The sequence below is a fragment of the Ailuropoda melanoleuca genome, chromosome 13, assembly GCF_002007445.2.
Source record: "Ailuropoda melanoleuca isolate Jingjing chromosome 13, ASM200744v2, whole genome shotgun sequence".
NCBI classification, from domain to species: domain Eukaryota; kingdom Metazoa; phylum Chordata; class Mammalia; order Carnivora; family Ursidae; genus Ailuropoda; species Ailuropoda melanoleuca.
The window spans coordinates 88,940,887-88,968,723 of record NC_048230.1 but is presented as its reverse complement, the minus strand read 5'-3'; the positions used below and the strand labels follow the sequence as shown (position 1 = coordinate 88,968,723).

The following is a 27,837-nucleotide window of genomic DNA, read 5'->3' as shown; positions in this document are numbered from 1 at the left end:
AGAGTGGGCGGGGGGGGGGGGGGGGTGTGGGGGGGACAGAGGGAGAGGGAGAAGAAGACTCCCTGCTGAGCAGGAAGCCTGATGAAGTGCAGGGTTCAATTCCAGGACCCTAAGATCATGACCTGAGCTGAAGACAGATGCTTAACCCAAGTGCCCCTGTCCTGCTTTTAATAAGGAATTGTAAACAAAGGTTTTCTTTACCTTTAAAATAATCTGTTAGAAAAACAAAGATTCTGTTTTGTCTTTATCAGGTCTTTAATTACTTAGAAAAAAATGAGTCTTTTCAATATTAAAAAAAGCTAAGGCTTTTTTTTTGAAGATTGTATTTATTTATTAAAGAGACAGAGAGAGCAAGAGCAGGGAGGGTATCAGAGGGAGAGGAGCAGAGGGAGAATCAGGCTCCCCGCTGAGCAGGGAATGGCTGAGGGACTCAATCCCAGGACCCCAAGATTGTGACCCAAGCAGACGGCAGATACTTAACCAACTCAGCCACCCAAGTGCCCAATGCTTTTTTTGTAAACTTTTTTTTTCTAAGATTATTTATTTATTTCAGAGAGAGAAAAAGAACGTGCACTGGGGGTGGGTGAGACAGGGCAGAGGGAGAGGGAAAACAGACTCCCTGCTGAGCAGGAGCCTGACTGGGGCTCAATTTCCAGACCCTAAGATCATTACCTAGGCTGAAATCAAGAGTCAGTCCCTCAACCAACTGAACCACCCCAGCACCCCTAAAAAAAGCTAAGGCTTTTTATGACTATTTAACTTTCTATATTTGCTTGTGAAGTTTTTAATTCTCACTAAGGTTAAATGGATAACTAAGCATTGTTTCACAGTGACCTATGAACTTATTTGGCCAAGTGTCCAAGCCTTTTAACATTTTTGACAAACTTCTCCAAAAATTAAATTCAAAGTGAAGTCTTTTTGACCTTGAACTAACTTTGAAGTTTTGCAGAGGGTCACTGGAATATTTCAAAGGATTTGTTCTCTCTCCTTACAGAAAGGGATGTTAAACAAATTAGGTTTATTTGATGTGTTAAATTACATGAGAAGAATGTCAAATAAGTGATGATAAACCTTCTTAGATCACATTGCATGGGTAAATGTTATTAATATAATTGTTCCAAAAATCTGATAAGTCCTTGTATGCTATCACTCATTATTTTAGTTATTATTTCAAGATGTGGAATGTCATAGAAATAATCAAATTTCCTTGTCAATTCCATTATAATGAATTCTCATTAGATCTGTAAAAATGGGCATATTGAAATCCATTGTCATTTACAATTATTGCTGTACTCAGAGGCTTTTACAAAACTTCTTGCAACTGTGTTTCATCTTCAGAGACGTTTGTGGAAAGGAATCTGACAAGTACTCTAGAATACAGGTTTCTGATAACTTTCATATCATACAATTAAACTGGGTAAGAATTTCCAGACCTGGTGGAAATATTGAATTCAAGCAGAACAAGAAATAAACTGAGGGAGGGGATTATAATTTTTTATGACTCCTTGTTTAAAACATCATTGGTTTTCTATTGTTTTGCTTTTCCAGATTTTAGGAAATCCCTTCCTCTTTTCTCTGAAGCTATTAACAATTTGTTAAGATATACCTTTTTGACCAAAGATGAAACATTTGTATTTTCTCCTACCTGATGCCTCCAGAATTCAAAAACTCTTGAGTATTCTTTTCATGACAAAATAATTAGTTATTTACATAAATTCAATAAGTATGCTCTCCTTGGAACAGGACACAGCTGGAAATACTGGCTGTATATATATTACCAAGGCTTTGACTGGCTTGTCACATTTGAGACAGATGTAAAAGTCCACCTGCTAACTTGTTTACAAGATTCCAGCAAAGCAGTCTTTATTTTTTTTTAAAGATTTTATTTATTTATTTGACAGAGAGAGACAGCCAGCGAGAGAGGGAACACAAGCAGGGGGAGTGGGAGAGGAAGAAGCAGGCTCCCAGCGGAGAAGCCCTATGTGGGGCTCAATCCCAGAACTCCGGGATCACGCCCTGAGCCGAAGGCAGACACCCAACGAATGCGCCACCCAGGCACCCCAGCAAAGCAGTCTTTAAAAAAACTTTCTCAATCACTGATCTTGCTACACTTAAAGGAATAATCAGGCAAAGCTGAATACAACAAGTTAGTTTTACTACCAAAAAATGAGGGTAATTGGGGAGAAAAGAAATTATGTTTACATCATTGTTTATATTCGATTCATATTTTGTTAATTTTCTTGGAGGTTCTGCTATGGACCTACGCTGAATTCTTCTATTTTCCTTGAAAATCTGGTTACAACTCTCCAAACTAATGTTTCCAACTTTCTCCCACCCTTCTGATTTAGAATCAGTAAAAACAGACTGCCCTTGAATCTCCTTACAAGGAACTAAACCAGGTCCTCCTCACAACTCAGCAGCCAAATTTCAGGGACTTGGATAGGCATCTCATAGCTAAAGAAGGCTCCAACTGACCTCTGGTCCTGCACAGATGATGCAAACCTCCAAATCAAATTGACAAGGAAGAGAAGCAGCTGACATGGAGGTAGACTGTGTCCTCCCAAGATCAAGCCTTCATATTTTAACTAAACATAAACCCCCTTCTTCTTCACTTTCTTTCCTTTACTCTGACACTGACCTGAAAAGATAATGTCAGCATCTGAATCTCCCAGTCTTAACATTGTTAAGGGGGTTCAACTCTGCCTTTCACACTGCTGGATTTGTCATCAAACACTCCTATCTGTCCATTAACAGTGCCACCTTAAGGGGAATGATTTGTGCCTATAGGGTTTGTCTTTGTCTGTGATGGTTTCATTCCCCTTGGGCCTCCAGACACAGAGCCTGAAAACGCTTGGAATTTCCTAAGCCAAAGAAGCCTTAGGAGTGTCTTTCGTTATTCACTTGCAAGGGCCTTTGAATCCTACCTGAGTTTTTGTTAATGAGATGATTGGTGGCAGGTAGCCCCCCTGGATAGCTTCAAGGTGGGGGGCCAGGTGACCCAACCCTATGATTAGAGTATTGGAATTTTCGGCCCCACCCCTTACCCCCTTACCCCTTACCCCACCCCTGGGGAAGAAAAAGTGGGACTGGGGATTGAGCTAATCACTAATGGCCAATGATTTAATCAACCATGCCTACATAATGACTCTCCATCAAAACTCTAAATGCAGGGGTTTGGAGAGCTTCTGACTGGTGAAGCTGAGAGTGGTGCATCCCAAACTCCACAGGGTCATAAGCTCCTGTGCTCAGGACCCTTCCAGATCTTGCCCTATGTATCTCATCTAGTTGTTCAGCTGTATCCTTTATAATACATAGATAACAGTAAATAAAGTGTTTCCCTGAGTTCTGTGAGCCAATCTAGTGAATTTCTGAACCTGAAGAGGGGTTGTGGGAACCACTGATTTCTGGCCAAGTTGGACAGAAGTTTGGATAATCTGGAAATCCACTGCTCGTGACTGGTGTCTGAAGTGGAGGCAATCCTGTGGGGATGAGCCCTTAACCTATGAGTTCTGTGCTAACCCGGGGTACTTAGTGTCAGACTTGAATACCCAGGTGGTGTCCACTGAGAATTGGAGAATGGGTTGGGGTGGGAAAAGCCCACACATTTGGTGTCAGAGTGTTGTGCATACAGAAAGAGTTTGTTTTTGGTGGTAAAAGATACGTCCTAAATAAAGGGTCCACGTGAAACCACTCAGCCTCCAGGTTCAGGGCAATGGTGTTGGGAGACCATCCAGAAGATATGATTATCTGTATCTTCACCTACTACATCCTGACACCCTCTCCACTCTGGGTGACTGGTGCCCATGCTGACTGACCCACACCTGCAGTGGGTCCCTGAGGTCCACCTTCCCCCCAGAAATCCCAATTTGCCTTATTCTATCCCCTTCTCCTCAGTACACATGAACTCAAATTTCTTTTCTAGGCTGACTGCAGCTAGTATAAAGTCCTAGTTTATAGTAGGTTGTGAATGACTAATGAATCATCTGACATTCTTCCAGTAAAGTGCTACTTATTAACTGAAAATGAGTCTCCAGTTGGAATTACAGGAAGGTGGGAGGGATATTTTTGGCAAGCCAGTCTCCTTTTTAGAAGATAAGACAAAGGAGAAAGAAGACTCTGTATCCCAGTTTAGTTCCTCTCTTGATACCTATAACATCTGGGACAGTGGGCTCTTAGTACCCCATCAGCTAAACCTGTGAAGCTGCTCCTAAAAGTGGGAGGAGGAGTCTCTGACGACTTAAGGTCCCTACATACTTGGTGACCGTGGGCCGACCCAAGGTACTGTCTTAAGGCCTGGAGAAACATGCTGCTCCTTTCCCTACATATCCCTCAGTCCGTCTATGGATGATTCTGCCTCTCAGAGCTCAGCTAGAATTCAAAGGCTCTGTCACGGCTGCATGTGAGGCCCCCAAGAGAAACAGCAGCTGTGGCATCTGTCTCCCTTGCACACCCCCAGAGCCTCCCAGAGGGTCAGCAGTGTTAGGAGACTGAATTTTCCACCTGGCTGATCCCTCTCCCAGCTAACTAAGTAGGAGTTTAAACTGACAGCCCCCAGGCCAAAGCCGCCCTTCCAGGTATTCTCTTCCATCTTCACTATACTTCTTAAATTGAGGTTCTCTTATGTAAAAATCTGGATTTCTGGCCTCTCTTGAAAAATATCGGAGGACCCACATTCACTCTTGTGTGTCAGCATCTGGTGGGAACTGAGTCAGCAGCATCCCCCTCCCGGCACAGTCTGGTGCTTTCTAGCTGGTTGTGTTCCCACCAAAACTACCTGCCCAACACCAGACAGACCCACCCATTCACACCATTCCTGTCATTCTTTCTGGCCCTATAGGTTTTTTACTTTGTGACTGAACAGTCTTTCTGCATTTTTGTCTCTAAGATGGCCAGTGAACCCTGCATTTTGGTATTCACACCTTTGAGTGACATCTCCTTGAGGGAAGGCTGGACTACCTGACTGGCTTCCAATGAACAGAACGTGGCAGAAGTGATGGTGTATCGTTCTCAAGATTAGGTGGTAAACAGACTCTAGCTTTCATCTCTCTTATTTTCTCGTATTGCTGGCCTTGGGAGAAGCTAGTGGCCTTGTCCTGAGGCCAGCCCTGCGGAAAGGGACGGAGACCTGCCAAGGGAGTTTAAAGTAGGCTCCCCACCATTCAAACAGTCTGATGAGAATGCAGCCCAGCCAACAACTTGACTGCAATCTCCTAGTGACCTACCACCAGAGGCACTCAGTTAAACCTAGATTTCTGACCTGCAGAAACAGTGAGGTATAGATATTTGTTGTTTTAAGTCACTAAGGTTTGGGGCAATTAGTTGCATAGTGATAGATAATACAGCTTCCAGTGTTGTTGTGAAAGTGGTTTTCTGCTTACCACGTAAAGACGTTGGAAAGACTATTATCCTGGGAAATTAGACTCCATACGTTTCACCTTTCTGGTGAACTTACTGGTGACAGGCCCACGTGCAAGGATTTTGTCAGTCTCTATGATTTGACTTTAGGTGTCAGAGCAATATCCAAAATAGCATTGCGAGGCTTTTACATTATGAAAAAGAGCCTAGAAATCAATGCTATTAATATATCCATGATTCCACAGGGAACAGGAAGTTTCTCCTCTAAGCTATTTAAGTCAATCAACTCAGAACAAGCTTTCCCATAGTTCTACAACCTCACTGAAGAAATTCGTTCTTTACGGCACAATTCCTGGTTGGAGAAAGCTGGGGACAAGGAAAGGGAAGGGTTGTAGAAGAGGTAGGGGATAAGCCTTTCAGTGTTGAATAAGAAACACTATTTAAAACTTGAAAATAAGTCCAAAAAGTGGGTGAGACCTATCTTTTTTGATCAAGTGTTTAATGCTATGAATTTTCCTCTGTCCTCTGCTTTAAGTGTATGCCATTGATTCTGACAGGTAGTGTTCCGATTATTTTTTTAGAAATCCTGTAGTTCCATTTTGTATTTCCCCTTCCACCCAAGAGTTTTTATTAGGGAGTTTTAAAATTTCCAGGTGGAAGAGCCCTTTTGTTTTTGAGCATTGCGCTTGGGTATTATTTGACAAAGTGACCTAAAGATTATTTAGTTATCTAGGGGGGGTGTATCTGTGTTTGAATTTGCTACGTGTAACTAATGAGGGGCTCTGGCGCTGGGTGGCTATGTGTCAGCCTGGGAATTTCTGTTCAGGGGAAAAAAGAGAGAGAGATTATACCAATGGTTAGAGTTTTATTGCTTGCAGAACTTCAACCACTTTTGATTTTACCTAAGTAAACTTATTACAGAAGGACTTTTAAAGTCAACTACAGATATATCATGTGTCTAAGTGTTCTTTGAACCAGCTTGATGCTGGTTTCCTGGTTTCATGCATGGGGTGAGTAAAGCGTTGACAGATGTTCATCCTATATTGTATGAGAGTCCTGTTTTAATGTTTTGAAAATTATACACTGACATAATAGTCCTTCAACACTACATCTCTCTCTTCAGTATCCTCCTAATAATGAAAACTCAGAGTTACAAGTAAGCCTGGAAAAATATATGGTTGAGGAGAACCAGTGAAATCTATTTTACTCCTAATTTAAACAAACAAAGTTCCTTGAAGCAGATGAGAATGCATTGCAGCCCAAAGGCAATATGTAATATCAGAAATGAATGGCCAAAATGTGCTGGAAAAACTACCCCATAAAACCAAGAAATCCATTGCTTTTTGAAAACACAAATGGGAACTGTTAGTTCGTGACATTCCTAGAAAGTCACACCCTGAGGGATGGATGTGTGTCCTGGAGGAATCTGGAGCAGAGGGTGAGACACACATGTGAATCCAAAAAAAGCCAACCGCTCTTCCAGAGAGAGAGGTCACTGTCCCCATGACCTCTCCAGAAGGAGTTTCTTGGGAAATCTCACTGGAACATGGTGAAAGGGATAACAGTGGACCCCTCAGGGGGGCTCCAGAGGGTGGAGTGCCCCAAGAGAAAGTCAGGCCAGGTCCAATTCCCATCCCTCGTATAGACTAACCCGCCACACTTCAACCTCCCTGGGCCTCAGTTTACCCATCTGTACCAGGAAGCACTTTAGACAAGATAAAATGTAACTCTCCACGTCCAATATGGCAACCACCAGCCATATGTGGTGACTGAGCACTTGAAATGTGGCTAGTCTGAATCGAGATGTGCTCAGTGTAAAATATATACTCGGTTTCAAAGGCATGGTACCAAAAAAAAAAAAAAAAAGAAAAGAGAGAATGTAAAATATCTGAGTAATACTTTTATATTGATTACATGCTTATATGATAATATTTTAGATATGCTACTTTAAATAAAATATATTATTAAAATCAATTTCACTTTCTTTTTCTTTTTAATGTGGCTACTAGAACATTTAGAACGACCCCTGTAGCTGGCTTTGTATTTCTATGGGACAGCCCTGCTCTAAGCCCTCTCCAAGTGTAAGTGTCCAGGGAGAATTTATTTGTGGAAAACAAAAGATACACCAAATACCGACGTCAGCTCTGCTTTGCAATATTATTATGAATAATTATCAATACGTCATCTGCTCTGACCAAATCTCTAATCTCTATTTTGTTTTCACCGCAGCACTTAGTCCTTTCCTGATTGCAGACTGTTGCACGGTACCTCCCTGGATGCCTGGCGTGTGAGGTGATGTCTATTCACTGCCCAGGGCGCAGTCAAGAGATCAAGGGCGTGGCACTCATACCTTTGGCTTTTGAGTGTCCACAGATCCATGTGAGGATTTGTTCCATGAAATTACTGACTAAAATGTGATTTGGGTTCCATTCATTCTTCTGCAAGTTCCTGCTATCTCTGTCCCCTGTCACACAACAGTGAATTGCGGTCCTGGGCTGTGCATGCAAAGAAATGACTCTCACACCAACAGTAGTCTGGAGACTTGAATGCTGGCAATCACTGACACCCAAGGTGTGAGGCTGTGCCAGTTCTGGATGATTGAAAATCTTCCTGCAGCCAGAATTTTTGAAAAAAGAGTAACTTTTCCAATTCTGAGGAGGGACTGATAGTGAAGGGAAGGGAGTTGGGGTGAGGGGAATCATCACCCCTGGTTTATCTGTTTCATAGAGTCAGAGTTTAGCAATTAGGTCTCTTCAAAGCTAGTCACACTCTATTCTTTATGGTGCCAGACAGCTCAGTTCTATGGCTTCTCTGGACCATCGGAAAGACACACATGATGCACCTGTTATCCAAACCCTTCCAAATGACCAAAAGAGGATTTCTCAGACTTCGCCCCCGCTGCTGAGGTGGGCCCTCACACCCCCGAGCTGGTTTGCAAGCCCAGGCTCAGGGAATCTCCCTACAGAATGAGCAGTGGGGAGGCACAGGATGGCAGGATCCCTGTTGTCAAAACACATTTTCTTCCTGGTCAATTAAGACCAACTGTTCCCCTGTCCCAGAGGCAAAGAGAGGCTGGGAAGCAGGCACTGAGAAACAGAGAACTCTACTAACTTGAAGTTGACTCAGGGCAGGCTTGCCCAGGCATTTCTGGAAGAAATCAGACTGTCGAGTGGGCAATACACACTGGTCCTCTTCCGGAATTGGTCTCTCCTGTAGAGGCTCCCCATCGGGGTCAGGGAAATAGTGACAAAAGGACAGAGCAAATCTCTCAGGGCAGAGGTCAAGTTGAATGGAAGTTTACTTCCTGGTCCTACTCTGGGGCCACCGCTAGGCCTTCTACCACAATTTTATCTTCAGACAAAAATAAAGGTAGATGCCAGTTCAGACCATCTGAGTTCCTTCGTCAGTGGATAGAGTGCGTCTACATTAGCCCAGAAGGGCAGTTGGGAGTGTGGCAGAGGAGTAGAAGGAAAGAGGATGAGGAGGGATGGACAAAGCCTGGAGTCTGGGCCTCGGCAGGTTTGGACAACAGGAGCGGACCCAGGATGGCACAGTAGCAGGACCAGTGGAGGTAGAACGGGGGAAGCATAACTGGAAGATCATGAATGTCAAGGTGAAGAGTGCAGACCTGGTCTGGCCCAGTGGGGGCCAGTGTCTCCAAGCAGGCAATGTGGATGAATGGAATGGTTTGGAAAAAACCAAACACACTCGGTGGGGCTGCAGACAGGTTATGAGCATCCTCCGTAGTGCCCCAGAATGAAAGAATGAGAAGGGAAGTGGGGAGGTGGATGTAGGAGAGGGAGGAGAGTGAGAATTTGGGTGACTTGAGACGAATCTGCCAGCACTAGGCACCCGGATGGGCTGGGGGGGGGTTGGCTCAGGGGAAGCTGTGGAATTCAGGAAAAGGAGGGATCAAATCTGATTATGAGTGTCTCTGCTAGCACAGGACCATCTACAGCTTTGCCAGCCTAGATGATGACTTCCTCTTTCATGCCACACACTCTGGAATTCCTATAGCAACAGGCGTCAACTTCTATAGTGAGGTGTAGATACCTTTGGCTGCCTTGTCCAGGGCATCACCCACCTCCCCCTATAGGTTTTCACAGACACCTTATAGAGCAGGAAGATGAATTTCTCACCAATGAGTGAGGAAAATTCACAATGGCACTAGGAAGGATTGTGGAAAATGTGTTTGTCCAGCATAGGACTTTTGTGGCCAGACTTCTGGGATGTGATTCCACACGAACAATAACCACGGGGCATTGTCAACCATCCCAGAATGCTCAGACCATCTGTGGTGGCCAGTCGAATAATCCCAATACTAAACATATAATGAATCATAAGCAAAAACAAGGCTCCATGTGAGAAGTAAATGGGACTCTGAGAATATGTAACCCAACGTGGCATTCCAGAGAAATCTTTCCTGAGAAAGTGGCCTTTGATTTGCAAGCTGAGGTTGATTCCATATTATGTAGAGAGGTGGGGTAGATCTAAATTTTGGAATGACTCTCTCATCTCCTGCCATGCTGTTCTTCACACACACTAGTAATGCCCTCTAACCGGACAGGAGAATTTTAAGAAGCGTGAGAATACTTGGTTACATTCTTGGGTGACAGTGGAATTCCACATGCATATTGTCCATTTCTTGGTTATTAGGGCTCATGTGATTTTGTGTGAAGTGTAGACAACTGAAAGACAATCACCAAACCTCTTTTTCATCATTATCTTCCCCTATCCAACTTGTGTTTTTAAACCAGAATCACTAACCACCAGTGGCGAGCTTTGATTTGTGGTTTCCTATCTGTCCAGGCTCACGGAAATGACTCAGATAAGTTGTAAGACACAAGGGTGCCTTACCCCACCTTCCTAGATAATATGGAGTCAACCTCAACTCTCAAATCAAAGGACACTTCCTGAGGGAAGATTTCTCTGGAATATTCTCAGAGTTATACATTATCAGAGCCCCTTTTACTTCTCACATGAACCACTGTTTTCTCTTTTGATATTATTATGTGTTTAGCATTGTGATCATTTGATCAATACATTTATTTGCCACCAAACTGAAAGCTCCATGGAGTCAGGGATAGCTTCTGGTTTTTCTCTCCCTAGTGACTAGTACAGAGCCTGGATGATCACCGGTGCTTGATAAATGTGAATTGCAATAAAGCACGAAGAAGCCAATGTGTCCCAGAAGGTGCTAAATGACAAAACATCCCAGCAAACCACACTCGATCTTAGCATTTTTAAGACGAACCTCCAAAGAGTCAGCATTAAATGTTCAAAGGACAGCTGACTGCTTCTTTACAGCTAACTACATGCCTGAATTATGAAATCATCAATAATATTGATTTACTATTATTATAACTAATAATAATAGTATTCCATCATTAATTATGGAATAGCCATAGTAAAGAATAACAATGTCTATAAAGAAGAGAAAAGAAAGAAGCATAAAGTAACTATATCATTTACTTGAAGTATGTAACTTAAACTATTTAAGCTCTGGTGAAAAAAAAAAGGAAGAAAGAAAGAACACCAAGTTAAATAGTACAAACCACCTGGCCAACAATTTCCTCAAGAGCATCTGACTCAGGGAAGATGAAGGAGGACTTGTCCTCAACAGGGTCAGGCAGGCCTCTCACCTCTTGCCTGACTGATTCTTCCATAGGACACAGACCAGAAATACAAACTAACTGCTTTACCTGCTGTCTAACTGAAAAAAACATTAAAAAAAAAAGATTTTCCCCAGAACTGCAGGACACACTGACTACCACGGACTTAACAGGTAGTATTGAGTGAGTCCAATATGGACCCTCTCTCGGGAATTTCAAAGGCAATTTTGACCATACTTGATTTTCTCTTTTTGTTTTGGCTACAAAATCCAACTACTATGTCAGATTCAAGCCCACCGCGCTTCCTGAGTGTAAGGTGGTAGTTATAGACAAGCCAGTAGTTAGGATGATGTAGGCAGTGCCTTGGGTTAAGGAGCGGGGTGGGTTCGTCCCTTCTACCAGGATGAAATAAGTATCTCTGCCTAAGACAGGATGGAGGAACTGGATGAGTCAGCAGCCTGGAGGGTTTAGTGCCTGGTCTACAGGGGACTTGAAGAGCCCCTCGTCTGGCTCTCGTGGGTGGATGCTGTACGGGTTTGATTCAAACTTGGGTAAATGGATAAAGAACGGAGACTACTAAGTCCACAGCACAGAACTATGAGGACGGAGAATGGAGACCATCTGTGTCAACACAACTATTTCTTCCAGGATATTCTTGCCCAGGATGTTGAGGCTTTAAACCAATAAATCACTTTACTGTTTGCAGCAGGAAATTCCTACAAAACAATTTGTCCTGGCAAAGTTTGCTCACCTGGGAAAAGCTTGCTTATCAAACAACAGTTAACTCGCCAAGATTCTATTCAAGACCATTGTCTTGCTGAATCCAGGAACCCTGAACAATGATGTCACATACTCTGCTGAAACCCGATCAATTCTCTGCCTTGAAAAATGCAGCTCAAAAGGCAAGCACCCAGACCTGTAAACCTATTAAAGATGACTCCTGCCCTCCCACCTGCACACCAGTGGAACTGTGTCCAGGTGATGTCTGTCCTTACCGTGGTCAGCCTATTGAATTTAGCTTTGCTGTATCACCAGGCTCTTCAGATGGATTTTTTTGGAATCCAAAACTGATACAATAAATCAGGCTTTATCTTTTGCAAGTGGGAAGCATATAAATGTAAGTTAATACATACTTATAACCCATCAGGATGGGATAATTAGTAAACATTGTCAGTTTTCCTCGGTAATTAAGAGGCCCCTATTATCACTCTTCCTTTGAGAAAAAAGATGTGGTGTTTGAACACCTGCCTATGACAGATTTCAAATGTACATTTTACCTCCATTTTTCTACTCGTTTACATGATTCTGTGTTTTCCAAATTTTCTACAGTGAGGAGGCATTATTTTGAGGGTGAGTGAAAGGATACAAAGTAAAAGCCATAAAGAGGAAATGAATTCCCAAATGCAAACTTGAAATGACCGCCAAGTCTTAATTTACAACATACACACACAGAGTAGATCAAACACCCATTTAGACTCTTGTCTCACTCATTAAGCTTGCAAGATAACTTTCATCCATTAACATCAATATCCAAATAGGAAAGTGGTACGGTTTTAATCATGCTGCTTTGGTTCTCTCTTGCCTGATCACAAGAGGCCTCTAGGTATTTGATAAATACACCAGCAAGTAACATTCAATCAGTCTAAGGTGAGACCGAGGAATCTGTTCTTTGTTGCTGTTTTTTAATGAGGACTTAAGTGACTCATACAATCAAGCAAAGTGTGAAACACACTTGCCTACAGCATCGATTCACTGGAATGCAAATTCCAGCTTCTATCACAAAACCATCCAGCTGCAAAAGGAACAGCTGAGCAGTTGACAAAGATTGCCTCCACTGTTTTACACAGGGTGGCATCTCACAGCTCCTGGGTCCTGAGCCTGCCTTGGAAGCACTAAGTCACCAAAACTCCAACCTACTGTAAACCCGGTAACAGTTCGCAGCTGGGTTCAGGCGAGCTGGCCCCCCTGCCAGAGCTGGCTCAGAGCAGCCTTCCCTCCACAGCTCCCCACGCAGCCAGGCAAAGTGAGTGAGCCTGCCCATTAGCAATCCTAATCGAGGCTTCCTTTTACCTTAAAGAAACTTCCTCGCTTGTCCAGACCGCGGGCGCCCATGGTCCAAGCTGACATCTCCCCCGGCGACACTCTACTGCACGCCCGGGACTCCTGAAGGTAGAGACATTTTTAATGGTTAGTCCAGCCTGTAGGAAATTCCTTTCTAAGCCACAGAACACTCACAACAACGGTCCTGCCAAGATCTTTTTCCGTCAACAACACAGTGCCATTTATTTCCCACCAAAGCCCTTCCATCCCCTTTCAGGCTGATTTCCTGCCCCAGACAGCACAGTTCCTAGTCTGTGCCCCACCTCACTGCCCCACCGCTGGCTCCTCCAGCTGACGCAGAAGGACTCTGGCACTGCGGAAAGTATAATGATTGCTTTGTGTGTTTGCTTGACCTCACGCTCGAGTCCTAAAGGGATCAATATTAGATGTCACCGTAATCTGCTCTGAAGCTTATGGACTTTATGTGGCTGAACACAGACCGACAGCAGAAGAATGAGGCCCTGCATGTCCCAGGAAATCCTGCTGGAATGGGATGAGGTCATCATCAGCTCTGCTAGCCCTCTCCCCCAGGCAAGGTCAACACAAGGGCACTGGCAATAAATCCCTTCATTTTCTCCTTAGAAATCAAAGATGGGGATGAAATCCTGTGTCGCTGTTTACAGAGATTAGTTTATATAAGAAACAGCCCGGAAACAGCTCCATGATAACCCAAGGGGAGGGGGGCGGGGCACTTTGGAATGTAGAGAAAAATTTAAAGGCATGATATGATTCTGAATCATAACTGTGGCCATTTCAGCTTGGAATTTCCCTCACTTGAGCATTAAAACCCGATAAGCCTCCCTCTCGGCTACAAAGCCTGCAGTGGCCACTTCTAAGTAAAATACATACACACCCAAGCAGCCAGCCTCATCCCAGCTAGCAGGCATCGAAGACTTGGGGGCGCATCCCCAAACCTTCCTTACCCAAGGAGGTAGGACCAGGAGCAAATACAAAACTGTTCTCCCACTCACCATAACCTGCCCAAGATAAAGCTCGTCCTGACCATGACCAACATGCTCGGTATAAGGACAATAAAGTGAAAACATGTCACACCACATTAAGGAATATTAAAAAGGGTTCAACTGCGGGGGAGGGGGAGGAGACACCAAAGCCACAACAGTAGCTGCTGCCAGTTTGCTAAAGCTGTTTCATTATTAGCTGGGGGACAGAGAGCCAGCAGCTCCAAAGGGACTTTTCAACAAGTGGAAAAGCGTAATTACTTAGCAGAGAACTACATGTGCATTAGCGAGTAACGCTCTTTGGAAAGGGGCTCATTTTGGCCCCAAGATTAGCCTCAGTGTTCACATTCATACTGGGCTCCACTAATCTGTGGAATCCCATCTAGGAAGATAGTAATGCAGTGCACACCCACCCCTCTTTCCGGAACCTTCACCTATTTTAGTCCTTTCTCCACGGCTCGGTCACTTTAAAGGCTTGGAGATGCCTTCCCTGTGTTTCTTTCCACTTGCAATCCCGTTGGGCTGAAGGCCAATGCTCCAAAACCTCCTGAGAAGACTGGTGAGCTTTCCTTTGCAATTGTGCTGACTCCAGAGCTTAAGGTTCTCGGACTCAGCAGCTGAATGGAGCCCCAGCTCCAAGGCCTTTGAAGTTCATCACTTATTAGCAAAATCCACAGATTGGAGCAACTCCAGAATGAAAACACAGTGCTCCGTTCAGAAGCAAGAGGGGCATGGGAGCCACACCGTCACCTTGGGGAGCAAATGATTAACTGTTTCAATGCAGAAGCACACACATTTAAAAAAAAAAATTCTTGAAACCAAGCCGGAAATTATTTTCCTTGCAGACGTTTTCTCAGCGAGGGATTTGACATCGTACGGCAGTTAAGGAACTGCCTGGAGAGAGCCAAGACTTCATTCCTCATCCAGACCTAAGTCTCTTTGTTCTGTTCAGAAGATTTCCACAGACAAACCCCTTCTGATGAGCCATGACAGGCAGGGAATTTTGCCTATAGCAAGGGAGCAGTTTGGATTCCAGAAGTTTACCAGTTTAATTAGCTGCCTGAAAATAGCATGCATGCACTTCAAACTCCAGCAGTCCTTGGTGAAACAGCCAGTCTTGATTCTGTGCGTGTGGGATGGACAGACTTATCACATTTGTCCAAGAAAATGCAGGTCACCTCCCTCCTTCTTCAAAAGGCTGTTCCAGGAGGAAGATGACAGCGGGTGATAAGAGCAGGTGGCCAAGAGCAATAGCGGGTCCTTCCCATTGAATAAAATCCAAGTGGACAGCACATCATTGATTATCCTCATTTAAAAAAAATAAAGTTCTTAAAGGGCCCAAAAGAAGTTCTGGCTTAAGGCCCTTCCTGTTGTAGCAATATAGTTTCCTTCCCAAACCATAACCTCTAACACCTAAACTCAATATGGGCAGAAATTTAATCTAACTTAAAAGGATAACTTCTTTCCATTCATGGTTCCTCACCCCTCCCTACCCCGAGGAGTTACACCAGCAGTTTGGTCGGAAAACCACCCCAGTAACAGGCTAGACAGAGAAACAAAAAAAGGTGCAGTAGTTTGAGAGGTTGTAAAATCCCTCCAGATTTATACATTGGGAGGTTGCTCCTTTCCTGGATTCCCTGAAGGGTAAAGTGGATCCTTGAAAAATGAGCCCATCATGTCCATCCAGTGGATCTTTCCGGATGCTAGCTAAAAGCTAGCAAAAAAAAAAAAAAAAAAAAAAAAGTGGGAGGAAAAAAAAGCCCTAATGGGACACTGCAAATATTTTGGAGCTGCCAAGCCTTTTCAATAACACCACTGAAGGAATGTAAACGAAGCGGGTTACTCCAGTCAGCTAAAGGACAAAGGCAGGAAGTGAATATTCTTCTCTCCCAGATACCCCAACCTCTGCCACTGGAGAGTAAACCTAGCTGTGGCTTTTCATGTGGCCCCAAAAGCCACTGCTGAGGTGAAGGTCTGTCTTGACTTTTCAGCATAAAGGACTCACCGAGTGGTCTGGCGGGCTCCGGGCTGGCTATCCAGTGCATTCTATTGCGAGCCACTGAGGACAGGCATGGAGGCACTGCCGCCCAGACCCTGGCTGCAGGCTAGGTACAGGGAGAAGGACACTGAGTGCCTAGCTTCCAGTTCACTGATCGGCGGGGCTGGGTTGAGCCACTGGCACTCTTGCAGCTTTTGTTGTTCTTGGCCATGGGCCAGATCTTGGCAAGACAGGAGGGTCCATGGTGTAGACTCCTTCCCCCCTCTGGCTTCCCCTCCCCCCTCCATTTATTTAGTCAAACTACCCTTCCTACTTATTTGCGTCAGGTCGCAAGTGAAGACCCACAGGAGAAGCAGAGGGGCACTTACACAGGCATCCGCTACTCACAAGTCCAATTTATAAGAGACTTCACCTCTTCAAGGCATGGGTTCTCAACGCCGAGCTGCTCTGACAGTTGGCCACAAAAGCCTTCTAACCACTACCTTTCTTCTTCTCTTTCCTAGCAGCTGAATGAGACGAGGCAAAGTGGACTTCAGCTCTTAGTAAACAAGATCTCGTTATTATAATTACTTTACAGCCAAACTGACTGAAGAAGGAAAAAGTGACTCACCCCTGGGCATCTGTCAGGTCAAGGCCAATCCCGAGAAATGCAATCACCTTTTTGCCCAGTCTTAAGTGGCTCTGATGACGGCAGGTCTGTCTTTTGAATGCTTTTCATCCCATTACCAAGAGGAAAAGCCAGTGGGGCGGCTCTGCGTCTGGATCCAGGGAAGGTCTCTGAATATTTCCATAATTATCTTTGTATTACCAGGGATTTTACAAGCTGGATAGAAAAACTCTATTCCAGGCTCTGGGTTGAAAATTCAAATTATGCGAATTTTTTTTTTCAAATTATGTGAATTTTTTAAAAATGTTTTTGTTTAAGCATTTTGTATCACTGTCTGGCACTGATTTTCCCTCAGTTGATAGTCAAACTTTTTTTTAAACAGTTTAAGATTATGAATTTTTTTCATTGAAAAGAGAAACTAATTTGTGGGAAGAAATCAGAAGCAAAAAACTGTACTCCCATTCCTCTTACTAATAACTGTGTTTTTATTGTTGATTTCATTTTTTTAAAAGATTTATTTATTTAGTTGAGAGAGAGCACAAGTGGGGGTGGGTGGGGAGAGGCACAGGGAGAAGGACGGAGAGAATTTCAAACAGACTGCCCTCTGAGTGTGGAGGCTGATGCGGGGCTCAATCTCACGACCCTGAGATCATGACCCGAGCCAAAATCAAGAGTCGGATGCTTAACTGACTGAACCACCCAGGCGCCGCTAATAACTGTGTTTTTAAATAGAATTGGGAACACTGTTCAGTACTTCATTTTCCCAAAAGTAACCAAGGATCATAAAATAATTTTTTCTTTTTTTTAGCAAGGTGCATTTCTGCCACTTGTAAGACTGGCCTGACAATGGAGCTAATTCCGATAGAGGCCTATCCCTTCCATCCTTGAAAAACCGGTGCCTCACAGAGATTCTTGCCATATCCATGCTGCATTAGCTTTGCTGGCGTCCATGTGGCCAAGGTGTGGAGCACTTCCACCAACGGCAATGCATGCCACCTTGGGCAACAAGTGGGCAACTCAACTGGCAAGAAATTCCTGCTTTTCTTGGATGGGAAATTGCCTCTCTCACCTCCCACCCAATGCCCTGCTTTTACCTCTTGGACCATTCAAGAATTAGCTTCCTGCTTCCCCCTCTTCTATACCCCTGCAGACATTCCTATTCCTCCCTGGAGTGAGTGCTTCTCTACAGCACAGCTCAGTCCTCAAGGCTGTTGTACTCTGCCCACCTGGAACAGGGCTGAGAAGGGAGAGGGGGTGCCTACCCCCCAGGCCATTCTCTTCTGGCATTTCAAAAGTATGTGACTTTTCAACTTCCTCACTTGAAAAGCTCCACGTGGTAAGTAGTAACCACAAATGTGCAGTGACTTCGCATATACAATGGGGAAGCCTCCTAAGCCACATTGGCTCTTAACGCGAAGGAGGCCATGGACAGGGAGCCAAACGCTCCAGGTCTTCCTCAGGGTTGACCTGTTAACCTGTGAGCAGCTGATTTTAGAACTTTCTTTTCTAAAGCTCTCTGGCCATGATGGGAAGAAGTGTGTGGTGGTTAATTCTGTGTAGGTGGTTACTCTTCATTGGAGGTTTATAACCTAGCAGCTCTTGAATTGAGTCTACGCTGCAGATACAACAGATACACTTTTTTATTTTTTTTAAAAGATTTTATTTATTTATTTGACAGAAAGACAGAGACAGCCAGTGAGAGAGAGAACACAAGCAGGGCGAGTGGGAGAGGAAGAAGCAGGCTCCCAGCAGAGGAGCCTGATGTGGGGCTCGATCCCAGGACTCCGGGATCACGCTCTGAGCCGAAGGCACACACTTAACGACTGAGCCACCCAGGTGCCCCACAACAGATACACTTTAATAATACAAGCCCAACATGGGGCTTGATCCCAAGACCAGAGATCATGACCTGAACTGAAGGCAGACACTTAACCATCTGAGCCACCCAGGCACCCTAAGTAATACACTTTAAAAAGAGTTTGAATTAATGGACTCCAGAGACCCTGAATCAACAATTCATGTAATTGAGGAGGGGAGGTGATATGGGAAAGAGCAGACAACACAAAGTGCATGACCAAGCACGTAGCCACTGGGCCACTGGGCCACTGGACTTCAACCCTTCTGGAGAACTCTGCAAGCCAGTATAGACCATGCCTCAGAGTAGTGTCAACTGAGGTACAAGGGAGATGAGGAAATGTCCAACTGCCCCCAGTCACTGGTTGAAAGCTGCCCCCAGGAAGCTCTAATTCACCAGCATTTCCACCATGCCCCTAGTGTAGGCAGAATGGGCTCTAGTGGCCAAAGAGAGCGCTTAGGCAAAGTTGGCAGTTGGAAATCAGGCCAGCGTGCATGGAAATGTTAAGTACCCAAGGGATATGGGAAGGGCTTGGCAGTGGCTGCTACAACTGACCACTTTTTAAAAATCAGGACATTTTGCATAAAATGTAGATATGTAGCTTCTCTGGTCACACTGAGCTGTCATTCCAGTACAACCACAACTGGTGGACTCTGAATGTTCTCTTTAGATGGGATATAAGCTCTTTGGGTTCACCAGTGCCTCTGCCTGCCTCACTCAGATGCCCTGATTGACCCAACCACACCCCTTATAGAGCACCTGCCCTGCCCATGTTTGCCTGATAAGCAATGTGAGTGATTCTGCTCACTCCATTCCCTCAGCTGATTGGACCAGGCTAGTATTTTATTGGCTGTTCTCAGATGAAGCAGAATCTTCTGTTCAAGATTTTGAGCCGAGAGTCACAGGGTAGGTGCTTTTGCTTGAACATTGGATTTGGAGCCATATGCCAGCTCAATTTATAGGGAGCATATATCCTGAGTCAGCAGATACAAGGCGCTACTGGTTCCCGTGGACCAGGAAGGGAGAATGCACATGCGCAACTGAGTCTTGACCTCAGGCCATTGGCCTTATAGGTCCCACCAGGCCTGGCAGTACCAAGGTTCAACACATCTTGTATCTTGACAATAAATGTTCCCTTTTCTTGAGTAGTTTGGGTGGATTTATATTCCTTTCCATCAAATATGCTTTGACCAGAATAGCTTTCAGAAAGATAACCATGAGTTCTCAGAAGCAGGTATAACTGTAAAATGTTTTTTATCATCTTATCAAATATTTAATTCAAAGATCTTGGAATAAAGTAAAGCACACCCTGATAAAGAAAAAGTCCTGTCAAACCAGAGCAGAACTTGCTGGTGTCACCTCTGGTGGGGATATTTTAGATGAACACAGGACATGGAAGCCTTTGAACTATCTAAGGAAGATGCTTCAATTTCGGGGTGAAAAGAACAAACAGAAGGCACATTTCTATTTCTTATATCAATACCCCAAAGTTGAATGGAGGCTTTGCCTCTCTTTTATTTTTATTTTTATCTATCTATCATCTATCTATCTATCTATCTATCTATCTATCTATCTATCTATCATCTATCTATCATCTATCTATCTATCTATCTATCTATCTATCTATCTATCTACCTATTTATTTTTAGGGGTGGGGACAGAGGGAGAGAGAATCTCAAGCAGGCTTCATGCTTAGAGCAGAGCCCAATGTGGGGCTTGATATTAAGACCCTGAGATCATAACCTGAGCTGAAATCAAGAGTTGGACGCTTAACCAACTGAGCCACCCAGGTGCCCCTACCTCTCTCTTTTTTAAAATTTAAGTTCCTGAGTTGAAGGAAATGGAATGGATTCAGCTTTTCTAATCATGAGACAGAGTTGTGGATTGTTGTAAAGATGTTTTTATCCTGTTATTTTAATCCAGTTTTGTGTCATCAAGGAAATTTTAACTCAATGCTAACAGGCACAAATATTTCCATTGGAATTACACCAATATTGATCATTTTCATGGAGAAAGTTTTTTCTGGAGCACATTCCATTAAGGCATTTAAGGCCTTGGTCAATTTCTTACACAGTGTTGTTAAACTGTTTAAAGCTTTCTTCAGTTCTTTTTAATTTTGTACCTTTCTTCTTTTCTAATATAAGAATTTAAAGCTACTAAGTGTTCTGTCTCATTCCAAAGATATCTAGTCTTAGTTTTTATGCATAGATCTATGATCCACCTCAAATTAATTTTTGTGTATGGTGTGAGGTAGGGGGTTGGGAGTCTTTACTTTTCCACACAGATACCCATTTAATTTTAAATTTAAGGAAAATGGTTTTTAGGGTTGAATTCTCTTCTTTGTAAACTTTACATCAAAGATGCGATTGAGCAAACACAATTTTGTCTTCATGAAACTCTACTGCTTAATATTCCTGCCCCGTAAGGTGGTGGTAATTGTTTTCATTTTTTCTATCAAGTTCCAATTTTCCTGAGTTAAATTTTGAATATATATTTTGCAAGATTATTCAATGAATTTATACATTTTTAGAAAATAACAAATATGCATTGCATAGTTTGAACTCTTGTAAGATTTTCTTCTACCAATGTAATATCTCTCAGACCAAGGTTTATTTCATTTGCAAAAATTCCAAACAAATGCAATTCATCAGTCAGGTTTGGATCTATCACAAATGATGTCAGGTGCAGCTTCACCTATTTCATTATGAATTGGCTACAGAATTAGATACTTTGCATTTCTTAGATAATCAGTGAGAAAAGTAGAAGCAATTCTCCTAAGAACTCGTGGAATACTCTGTTGCTCAGCAACAGACTACTGTAATTCCAAACTTGGTGTTCTTTATTCTTCTAATTTGTTTTGTTTATTAACAGTCTCTGCCATTAGTGGACCGAAAAGTAAAGAACAGACACACAGTCTAAATGGTTACATCAAAATGTTCTCTTTAAAAAAGTAGGTCTTACATTAAGTGTTCTTGCCACCATAAAATAAAATAGTCCTAGATTAAAATGTCATGACAACCACCTCTGACGGACAAAAAGAAGGACATCATCCCTATAGATTAAACTAGCCCCTGGGGCACATACTGCCTAGAATTTCATGTACTGATTTGCTTCTTTTTCCTTCATTTGGATCCTGTACATGTTAATGTCTTTCCAAACTTTCCACTTCACCATTAGGATACCTACCTGCCCCTTTAATCAGGGGATGTGCTGGAAAATGCTTAAAAACTGGCTTTCTGGGGAATAAAAGCCCCCAATTTTAGCATTTGCCAATTTTGTGGGGTAAATACTCTCATCATGGCCAATTTCAAGCAACCAATGGGACATCGGCAAACTTGCAAAATTCATGAGAACCTAACAACTAGCTCTACTGAGCAGGGAGAAGTGACTCACCCATTCTAAACCCCAGGATCTCCAAAGAGGTTGCTTTTATCTGATTCTTTGTACACTGAGGTAATAAAAGAGAGCAAGGTAAGAAACTAGATCTCTAGACTGAAATGAAACCACATTATTTGTTCCTAGCAAGACGTGAATTATGTCTGGCTATCATCTCAACCAAGTTGAGTGATCACATCAGAAAAACCTGAAGGAAGCCATATGTTTAGTCTGTTATTTTAGACTTAGTGGGTTCTCTTTCTTTACAAGTTGAACAAGAGGGGAAGAAAAGATCTTCCTTTAGCCAATCAGACACTGGGGATCCCATCTGCCTTATTCAGTAGTATCTCTAGTATTTGACACAGTGGCTGGCATATATATGGTCAATAAATGTTTCTTGGATAAGAAAGTGCATGAGATTTTACGAAGAAGTCATTGAGGCTGAAAGGAAGGGTTTTTAAGGAATGGCTCTGTCAAGAGCATAAGATGATAGGAAGAACTATAACTTCAAGAATTACAAGATAAGCTCAAATACCATGCTGTCAACCCACATAACATGCTGGAAAAGTCCTTCTTTATACTACTTTGAAACACAGGATTTTGGTTTAGGCAATCCACATGTTCTGTCTGTTGTTGGATTGTTCCTACAGAGTCTGTGATCTGGAGGCCTTTCCTTTCTATCACATACAGACCCAATTTGTTCTCTGTAATTCTCTATCCAATCATGTTTCTCGGCTCTTTCATTTGTGCACAAATCAGAATTCTAGAGTCTCCAGGTATGTGTCCACACCATTGCATCTTCATTGGAAATCACAAAACAAACAAAAAATCCACCAGAACAGATGCAAAACTCCTAATGAAATATAACTGGCTGAGCAAATAGGCTTCTCTGTGTGTTTGTGCATGTACCTGCACCCATGTGTTATGGGGATTAGAGCCTTAAAATTCCCATCCTTGCTCTCAAGTGGGCTGGAGAATAGATGAGTCTCCTCTGAAGAATACCTCCTTCTGAGCCGGCAGATCCCATGTGGGATGGTCATCCAATATCAAAATAACAAAATACCACGATACCCTCTATCCATAGTAAATGCCCTACTGCCATCGATTAATACCACGTCACAGGCAGAATCCAGGAATTATCAGGGATAATGCATAAAGAAACAGCTGCTCTCCAAAACAATATTTAATGTGTCTACAAAAGAGTCATGGAAACTCACATAAGCTCTCATAGTAAGGCTCTTGATGAGATCTTCTGCTATCACCAACGAGGTGGTTTTATGTCTAAAATTGTGCCTTGGCAGTTCAGGCCTGTTTTAGTCTCTTTTGGCTGACCAATGGCATTCATGTCTTTTGCTGAGAGAGACAAATCCATATGATTGAGGCATTTCACAAATCCAATCTCATATTACTACCAAACTACTAAGTAGTTTCTGCTAGGCTCTACATGTTTTCTTTGAAGCACAGGGTTTTCCTCACTATGGTTTAGCTAAATCCTATCCTTTTGTGCACAGTCTGACCCATGATTACAGTGGGCATGGTTAGGACGGAGGCCAAGGGGTAGGGGAGCAGCCAGATTGCCCCATCAGGAGTATTTGAAGGTGAGCACAAACTCACACCTGAGAAAGACTGCTTTGGGTCATCGTGATGATCTTGGAGTCAGACTTCTTGAAAAAGAAGAGCAAAGGATGCAGGGTCAAACAAGCCCATGGATGGATGGCCTTTGTGGATAGTGGAGGCATTGAGCCATTGGCCTTGTCTGGGCTCTCATGCCTCCCAAGGGGATGCTAGGTGGGCATGAATATTTGCAGGGCCTGGGGCAAGAACACAAATGGAGGCTCACATACTTTATGTCTGAATTTTTTAACATTATAAATCAAGATCACAAACTGTTAACTAAAATGCTGACCAAGGCAAATGAAACTTTACAAGGACCTGGAAATTTGGGCTTTAATTTAAAATTTTCAGACTCTTCAGGGTTCTGTGCTGAATGTGGGAACATAGGGGCAATCCTGAACCTACCCCATGGTTTGTCATCCTTCTCTTCTGACAGCTCTGTGGACACCCCAGCCTTCCCATCCATCTTGAATTCACTCCCCCAAACTTCCAGCCCGTACAGGCTGTGCCACCAGGCTTGGAGCATGTGGGCAGGGATCCCAGAGTGCCGCGCCTCTGGAGCAAGAAGGGAAGGGAAATGTAGGCTCCAGGCTGGCATAAGCCTTGATGCTGTGGACTTCTCCTCCCACGGGGAGTGATGAAGCTGGTGAAACAAAGTGCATAGCTCAGGACAGAGGCCTCTCTTGCCCAGGTCTCAGGGCACGTTGGATCATGTTAGGGCCCAACAGGTTCCCACAACAGACACAGGTTCCACTACTGGTTTGATCTTCCCCCATGCTCACCTGATCTTGGTTTGCAGAAGTGTAAGTTTAAGTCCCACATGGCCCTAGTTACACCCTGGTGGCACTTGGGGAAGAGGGACAGGCTTGCATTCAATGGCCCTAAGGCTTCCTAATTACTCTCTAGTTCTTAATTCCACTTTAAGAGGTCATGCTCTCTCCTTAAAAGCGTCCTGGCTATTATACTCCTTCATCCACCCTCCCTCTCCTTTGACTATTCTAGAACACTGCAGCCCCTCACTATGGGTCTACCATCTGGAGTCCTCCTCCAATCCTGTCTCGGTCCTAAATCAGCTGCCTCTACCCTGCCAGCATCGTCACCTTGAAGGTCAAAACACACCCAGTAAGCATTGAAAAATTCTTCAGCCCTGTGTCTGAGATCAAGCCCCCAAAGGCACACTTGTTTGGGCCTGGGGATATATTATGACCTTCGACAATCAGCTTCTACTGACCTTGACTTACTGCAGATAATAGGAAACTGAACCACATGCCGGAGAATCACCCCAAAGCTGATTATCTTTGTAAAACAAGACCTCCCTCCCTTTGGGTGGCTATAATAGGTCTCCAGCCAAAAGGAAGACTAGAGGTTAATGCTTTTTATCTCCCTGAAGACCTTACCCTCTTGCTCTTCTCTAGAAGGCTGAAAGTGTTTTTGTGAAAGCCAGGAAAGGTAGTTTATGTCTGCTTCTATGCTCGGCCAAACAATCCCCACTCACAGTCTCCACTGGCCTCACCCAAATGGTGGGGACCGGATATAACAGAGCTAACGCCCACAACTGTGGGAACAGTGACCCAGCGGCACATGGCACTTTGATTTACAAAGGGCTTTTACCCATATATCTCCGTTTCCTGCCTGTTGTGGCATAGCACGTTACATGGCACTTCTGTGTACAAACGTGAGGCTCCCCTCCAACAGGAAGCTTCTATTTTAACCAAGGCTTTCTCCACAAACCAAAGGCTTTCTTTTCTCAGTTAGGGTTTGAGTGTTTCCTTCTCCTTCCTGCTCCCCGTTTCTGATTATTTTCTATCGCCTGTATTAGCTCATCGAGGTGTACAAAGAGAGCAGACAGAAGTCAAATCATTCAGTTGGCAGACGTGTGCATAATTGGCAGACGTGTGCATAATTTCTATACTGCAACTATGTATTTTGTCTGGTTCCAATTTAGAAAAAAAGCAAAGTGAAACAAAACCCAGTCTTGGCCGAGTCCTCTTCCTGCTTTCCTACCTGCTTTTCTGAACTCAGAAATACCTGTCTACAAAAAAGCACAAAAAGAACTCATTTTTGGTTTCTTTCTCCAAAATGCAGCTCTGAATGTTGAATGCTGACTTTCCACTTAACATTCCGTTCCTCTCAAGTCCCCGCGCCGTTCTGCTAACGAGGACACCAGGCTTGAAACCTTGCTTGACTCCGCACATCAATCATGGCCCAGTTCTGCAATCTTCTTGAAACAGCTGTCATCTTCCTTCCCCTTCTCCACAACCACTCAGACTTTGGGCCGCAGCAACCTTAATGGTTTCAACAGCTCCCTAATGTCTGTGCACCCCCGCTGTCTGCGTCTGCTCTACTCCGAGCCGCCGGAACATTCCACACCAAAGGGACCGTCCTTTCCCAGCATCCTGCTTCCCTGCTTGCAAGCCAGTTTTTAGAATTGAATATCCATATTCCCTGGTTAGGTATTCAGGGTCCCTTTTTGATCTGTGTCCAGCCCAATTTTCTAATCTCGGCAATGACGTGTGTGTGGATTGGCACTGTCCCCTCCAGAAGAGAGATCTCTGAGATACCACACGCGTGGAGACAGGAAACATTCCTAACTAGCATCGGCCTATCCTGGCTGAGTATTTTTCCAGGTGACATTTGCATGCTGTCACTCCCAGTCACACTGTCGCACCTAGACCAGCGAGGTGAAAGTGGCCTAAGTTGGCAATCCCGGGAAGGTAAGATGCTGAAGCCACACCGTGCCTGGTGTGCTGCTGCTCACCTTGACCCAGCTTCCTCATCTCAGGTGGGAGTGCTGCAACGTGCATGCCCTACACTGTTTCCCAGGGGGATCTCGTGAACTTGGGCTTCAAGCGCCCCAGTGGGTGCTGGCTTGGTAACAAACCAGTTAGTGACTGCCTTTTCTTCTCACTTCCAAACTTGCCAACAGCATCCCCTCCAAATCCTCAAAAAATAAGCATTTAAGCTTATCTCAGGGTCTGTTTCAAGACAATCACAGACAATCATGAATGGATGTGAACACACATGCATATAACACACACACACACACACACAACACACACACACACACACACGTGCACATATACACAACACACACTTGTTTAATAACACAATTAAATGATTGCTTCCCTTTCTGCCACTCCTGTCCCTGCTTTTCTATTGGCATTCCCTGAGATTGCCTCCCAGGAAGTGGCCTACGCCAAAATTCTTACTTCAGAGTCTGGTTCACTACTTCTCTCAGGAATCCTGCTTAATTGGTACTGAATTTACAATTGATGGAAACATTTTTGCCAATATGAAATCCAGAAAAAAATATGTACACATATTTTTAATAAAGTTTGTATGTCCCTGTAAATAACCACTATCCTTTGTGAGTATTACTAACATCATCCAGTTAAAAGTATTGAAAAAAATGAAATGAGAGACTTATTTTCAAATTGTTGCAAGTTTCCCACAATTGAAAGACTTGTTACAGAGGATGGTGATTTTTATCAATACAAAATCTTTTTTTCCCAAATAAATTCAAAGACTTTCATTCATCCTCACAAAATACACATGCACTTTGGTCCAGCTCTGTTCCCACCTGACCCACAATTAAAGCTTTTAAGAAACTCCTATTCTTCTCATCATAATCCCTTGCTTGTTTCCCCCATGGTCATCAGCAATTAATCCCACAACATAAATAGGCCCTTGAATCATCAAGGAGCTTTTATGTTGTAAATAACAGAAAATCCAATTTAAATTGGCTTAAAAATACACAGTAATGGAGGCACGTATCGCATGGTGCACTGGGTGTTATATGCAACTAATGAATCATTGAACTTTACATCAGAAACCGGGGATGTACTGTATGGTGACTAACATAATATAATAAAAAAAATTTAAAAAATAAAATAAAATAAACAGTAATGTCTCCTTACAGACTACTCATTAATTGCATAAGAAATGATAGTAACTAGAGCGGAGAAACTACATAAGACCTCGACCAGGTGACCAAAGTCAAGATCCCCAGTAAGGGAGGACAGATGCTACATTCCTCCTGATATGACACCCCAAGAATACAACCTCAGTTACATTCCAACAGGAGGTCTGGAACCTGAGTCCAGTCTTAAGGAAACAGCAAATACACCCCTGACTGAGGGACATTAGATTAAAACCCACATTCTACACAAAGATCAATGTCATGAAAGACAAAGAAAGGCCGAAAAATCATTCCAGATTAAAAGGACCCAAACCTCTGAAAAACACATGATCCTTGACTGGAGAAATAAACATGCTAAAGAGGATGTTATTGGCAACATTTAAAAATTAGTATCTGTAGTTCCGATCAATGACTAAGCTTCAGTCTTGGACGATAGGACTGG

The 27,837-nt window shown here is 43.5% G+C and overlaps 1 protein-coding gene across 8 annotated transcripts in view; it reads right to left on the bottom strand.

Annotated features, from left to right (window-relative positions):
* The window catches only part of RIN2 (Ras and Rab interactor 2), a 232,766-nt gene that overhangs the window by 97,491 nt on the left and 107,438 nt on the right, over nt 1–27,837 (bottom strand). For 4 of the 8 annotated variants that reach the window (XM_034641492.1, XM_034641491.1, XM_034641494.1 and 1 more), the window contains one exon: nt 13,038–13,130. In XM_034641492.1, the coding sequence (XP_034497383.1) occupies nt 13,038–13,094 (57 nt within the window). In that variant the 5' untranslated portion in view covers nt 13,095–13,130. Of the gene's footprint in view, nt 1–13,037; nt 13,131–13,330; nt 13,485–13,507; nt 13,639–16,393; nt 16,417–27,837 lie in introns of those variants that run through there. The other 4 variants (XM_011225472.3, XM_034641490.1, XM_034641496.1 and 1 more) reach the window with 3 other exon arrangements.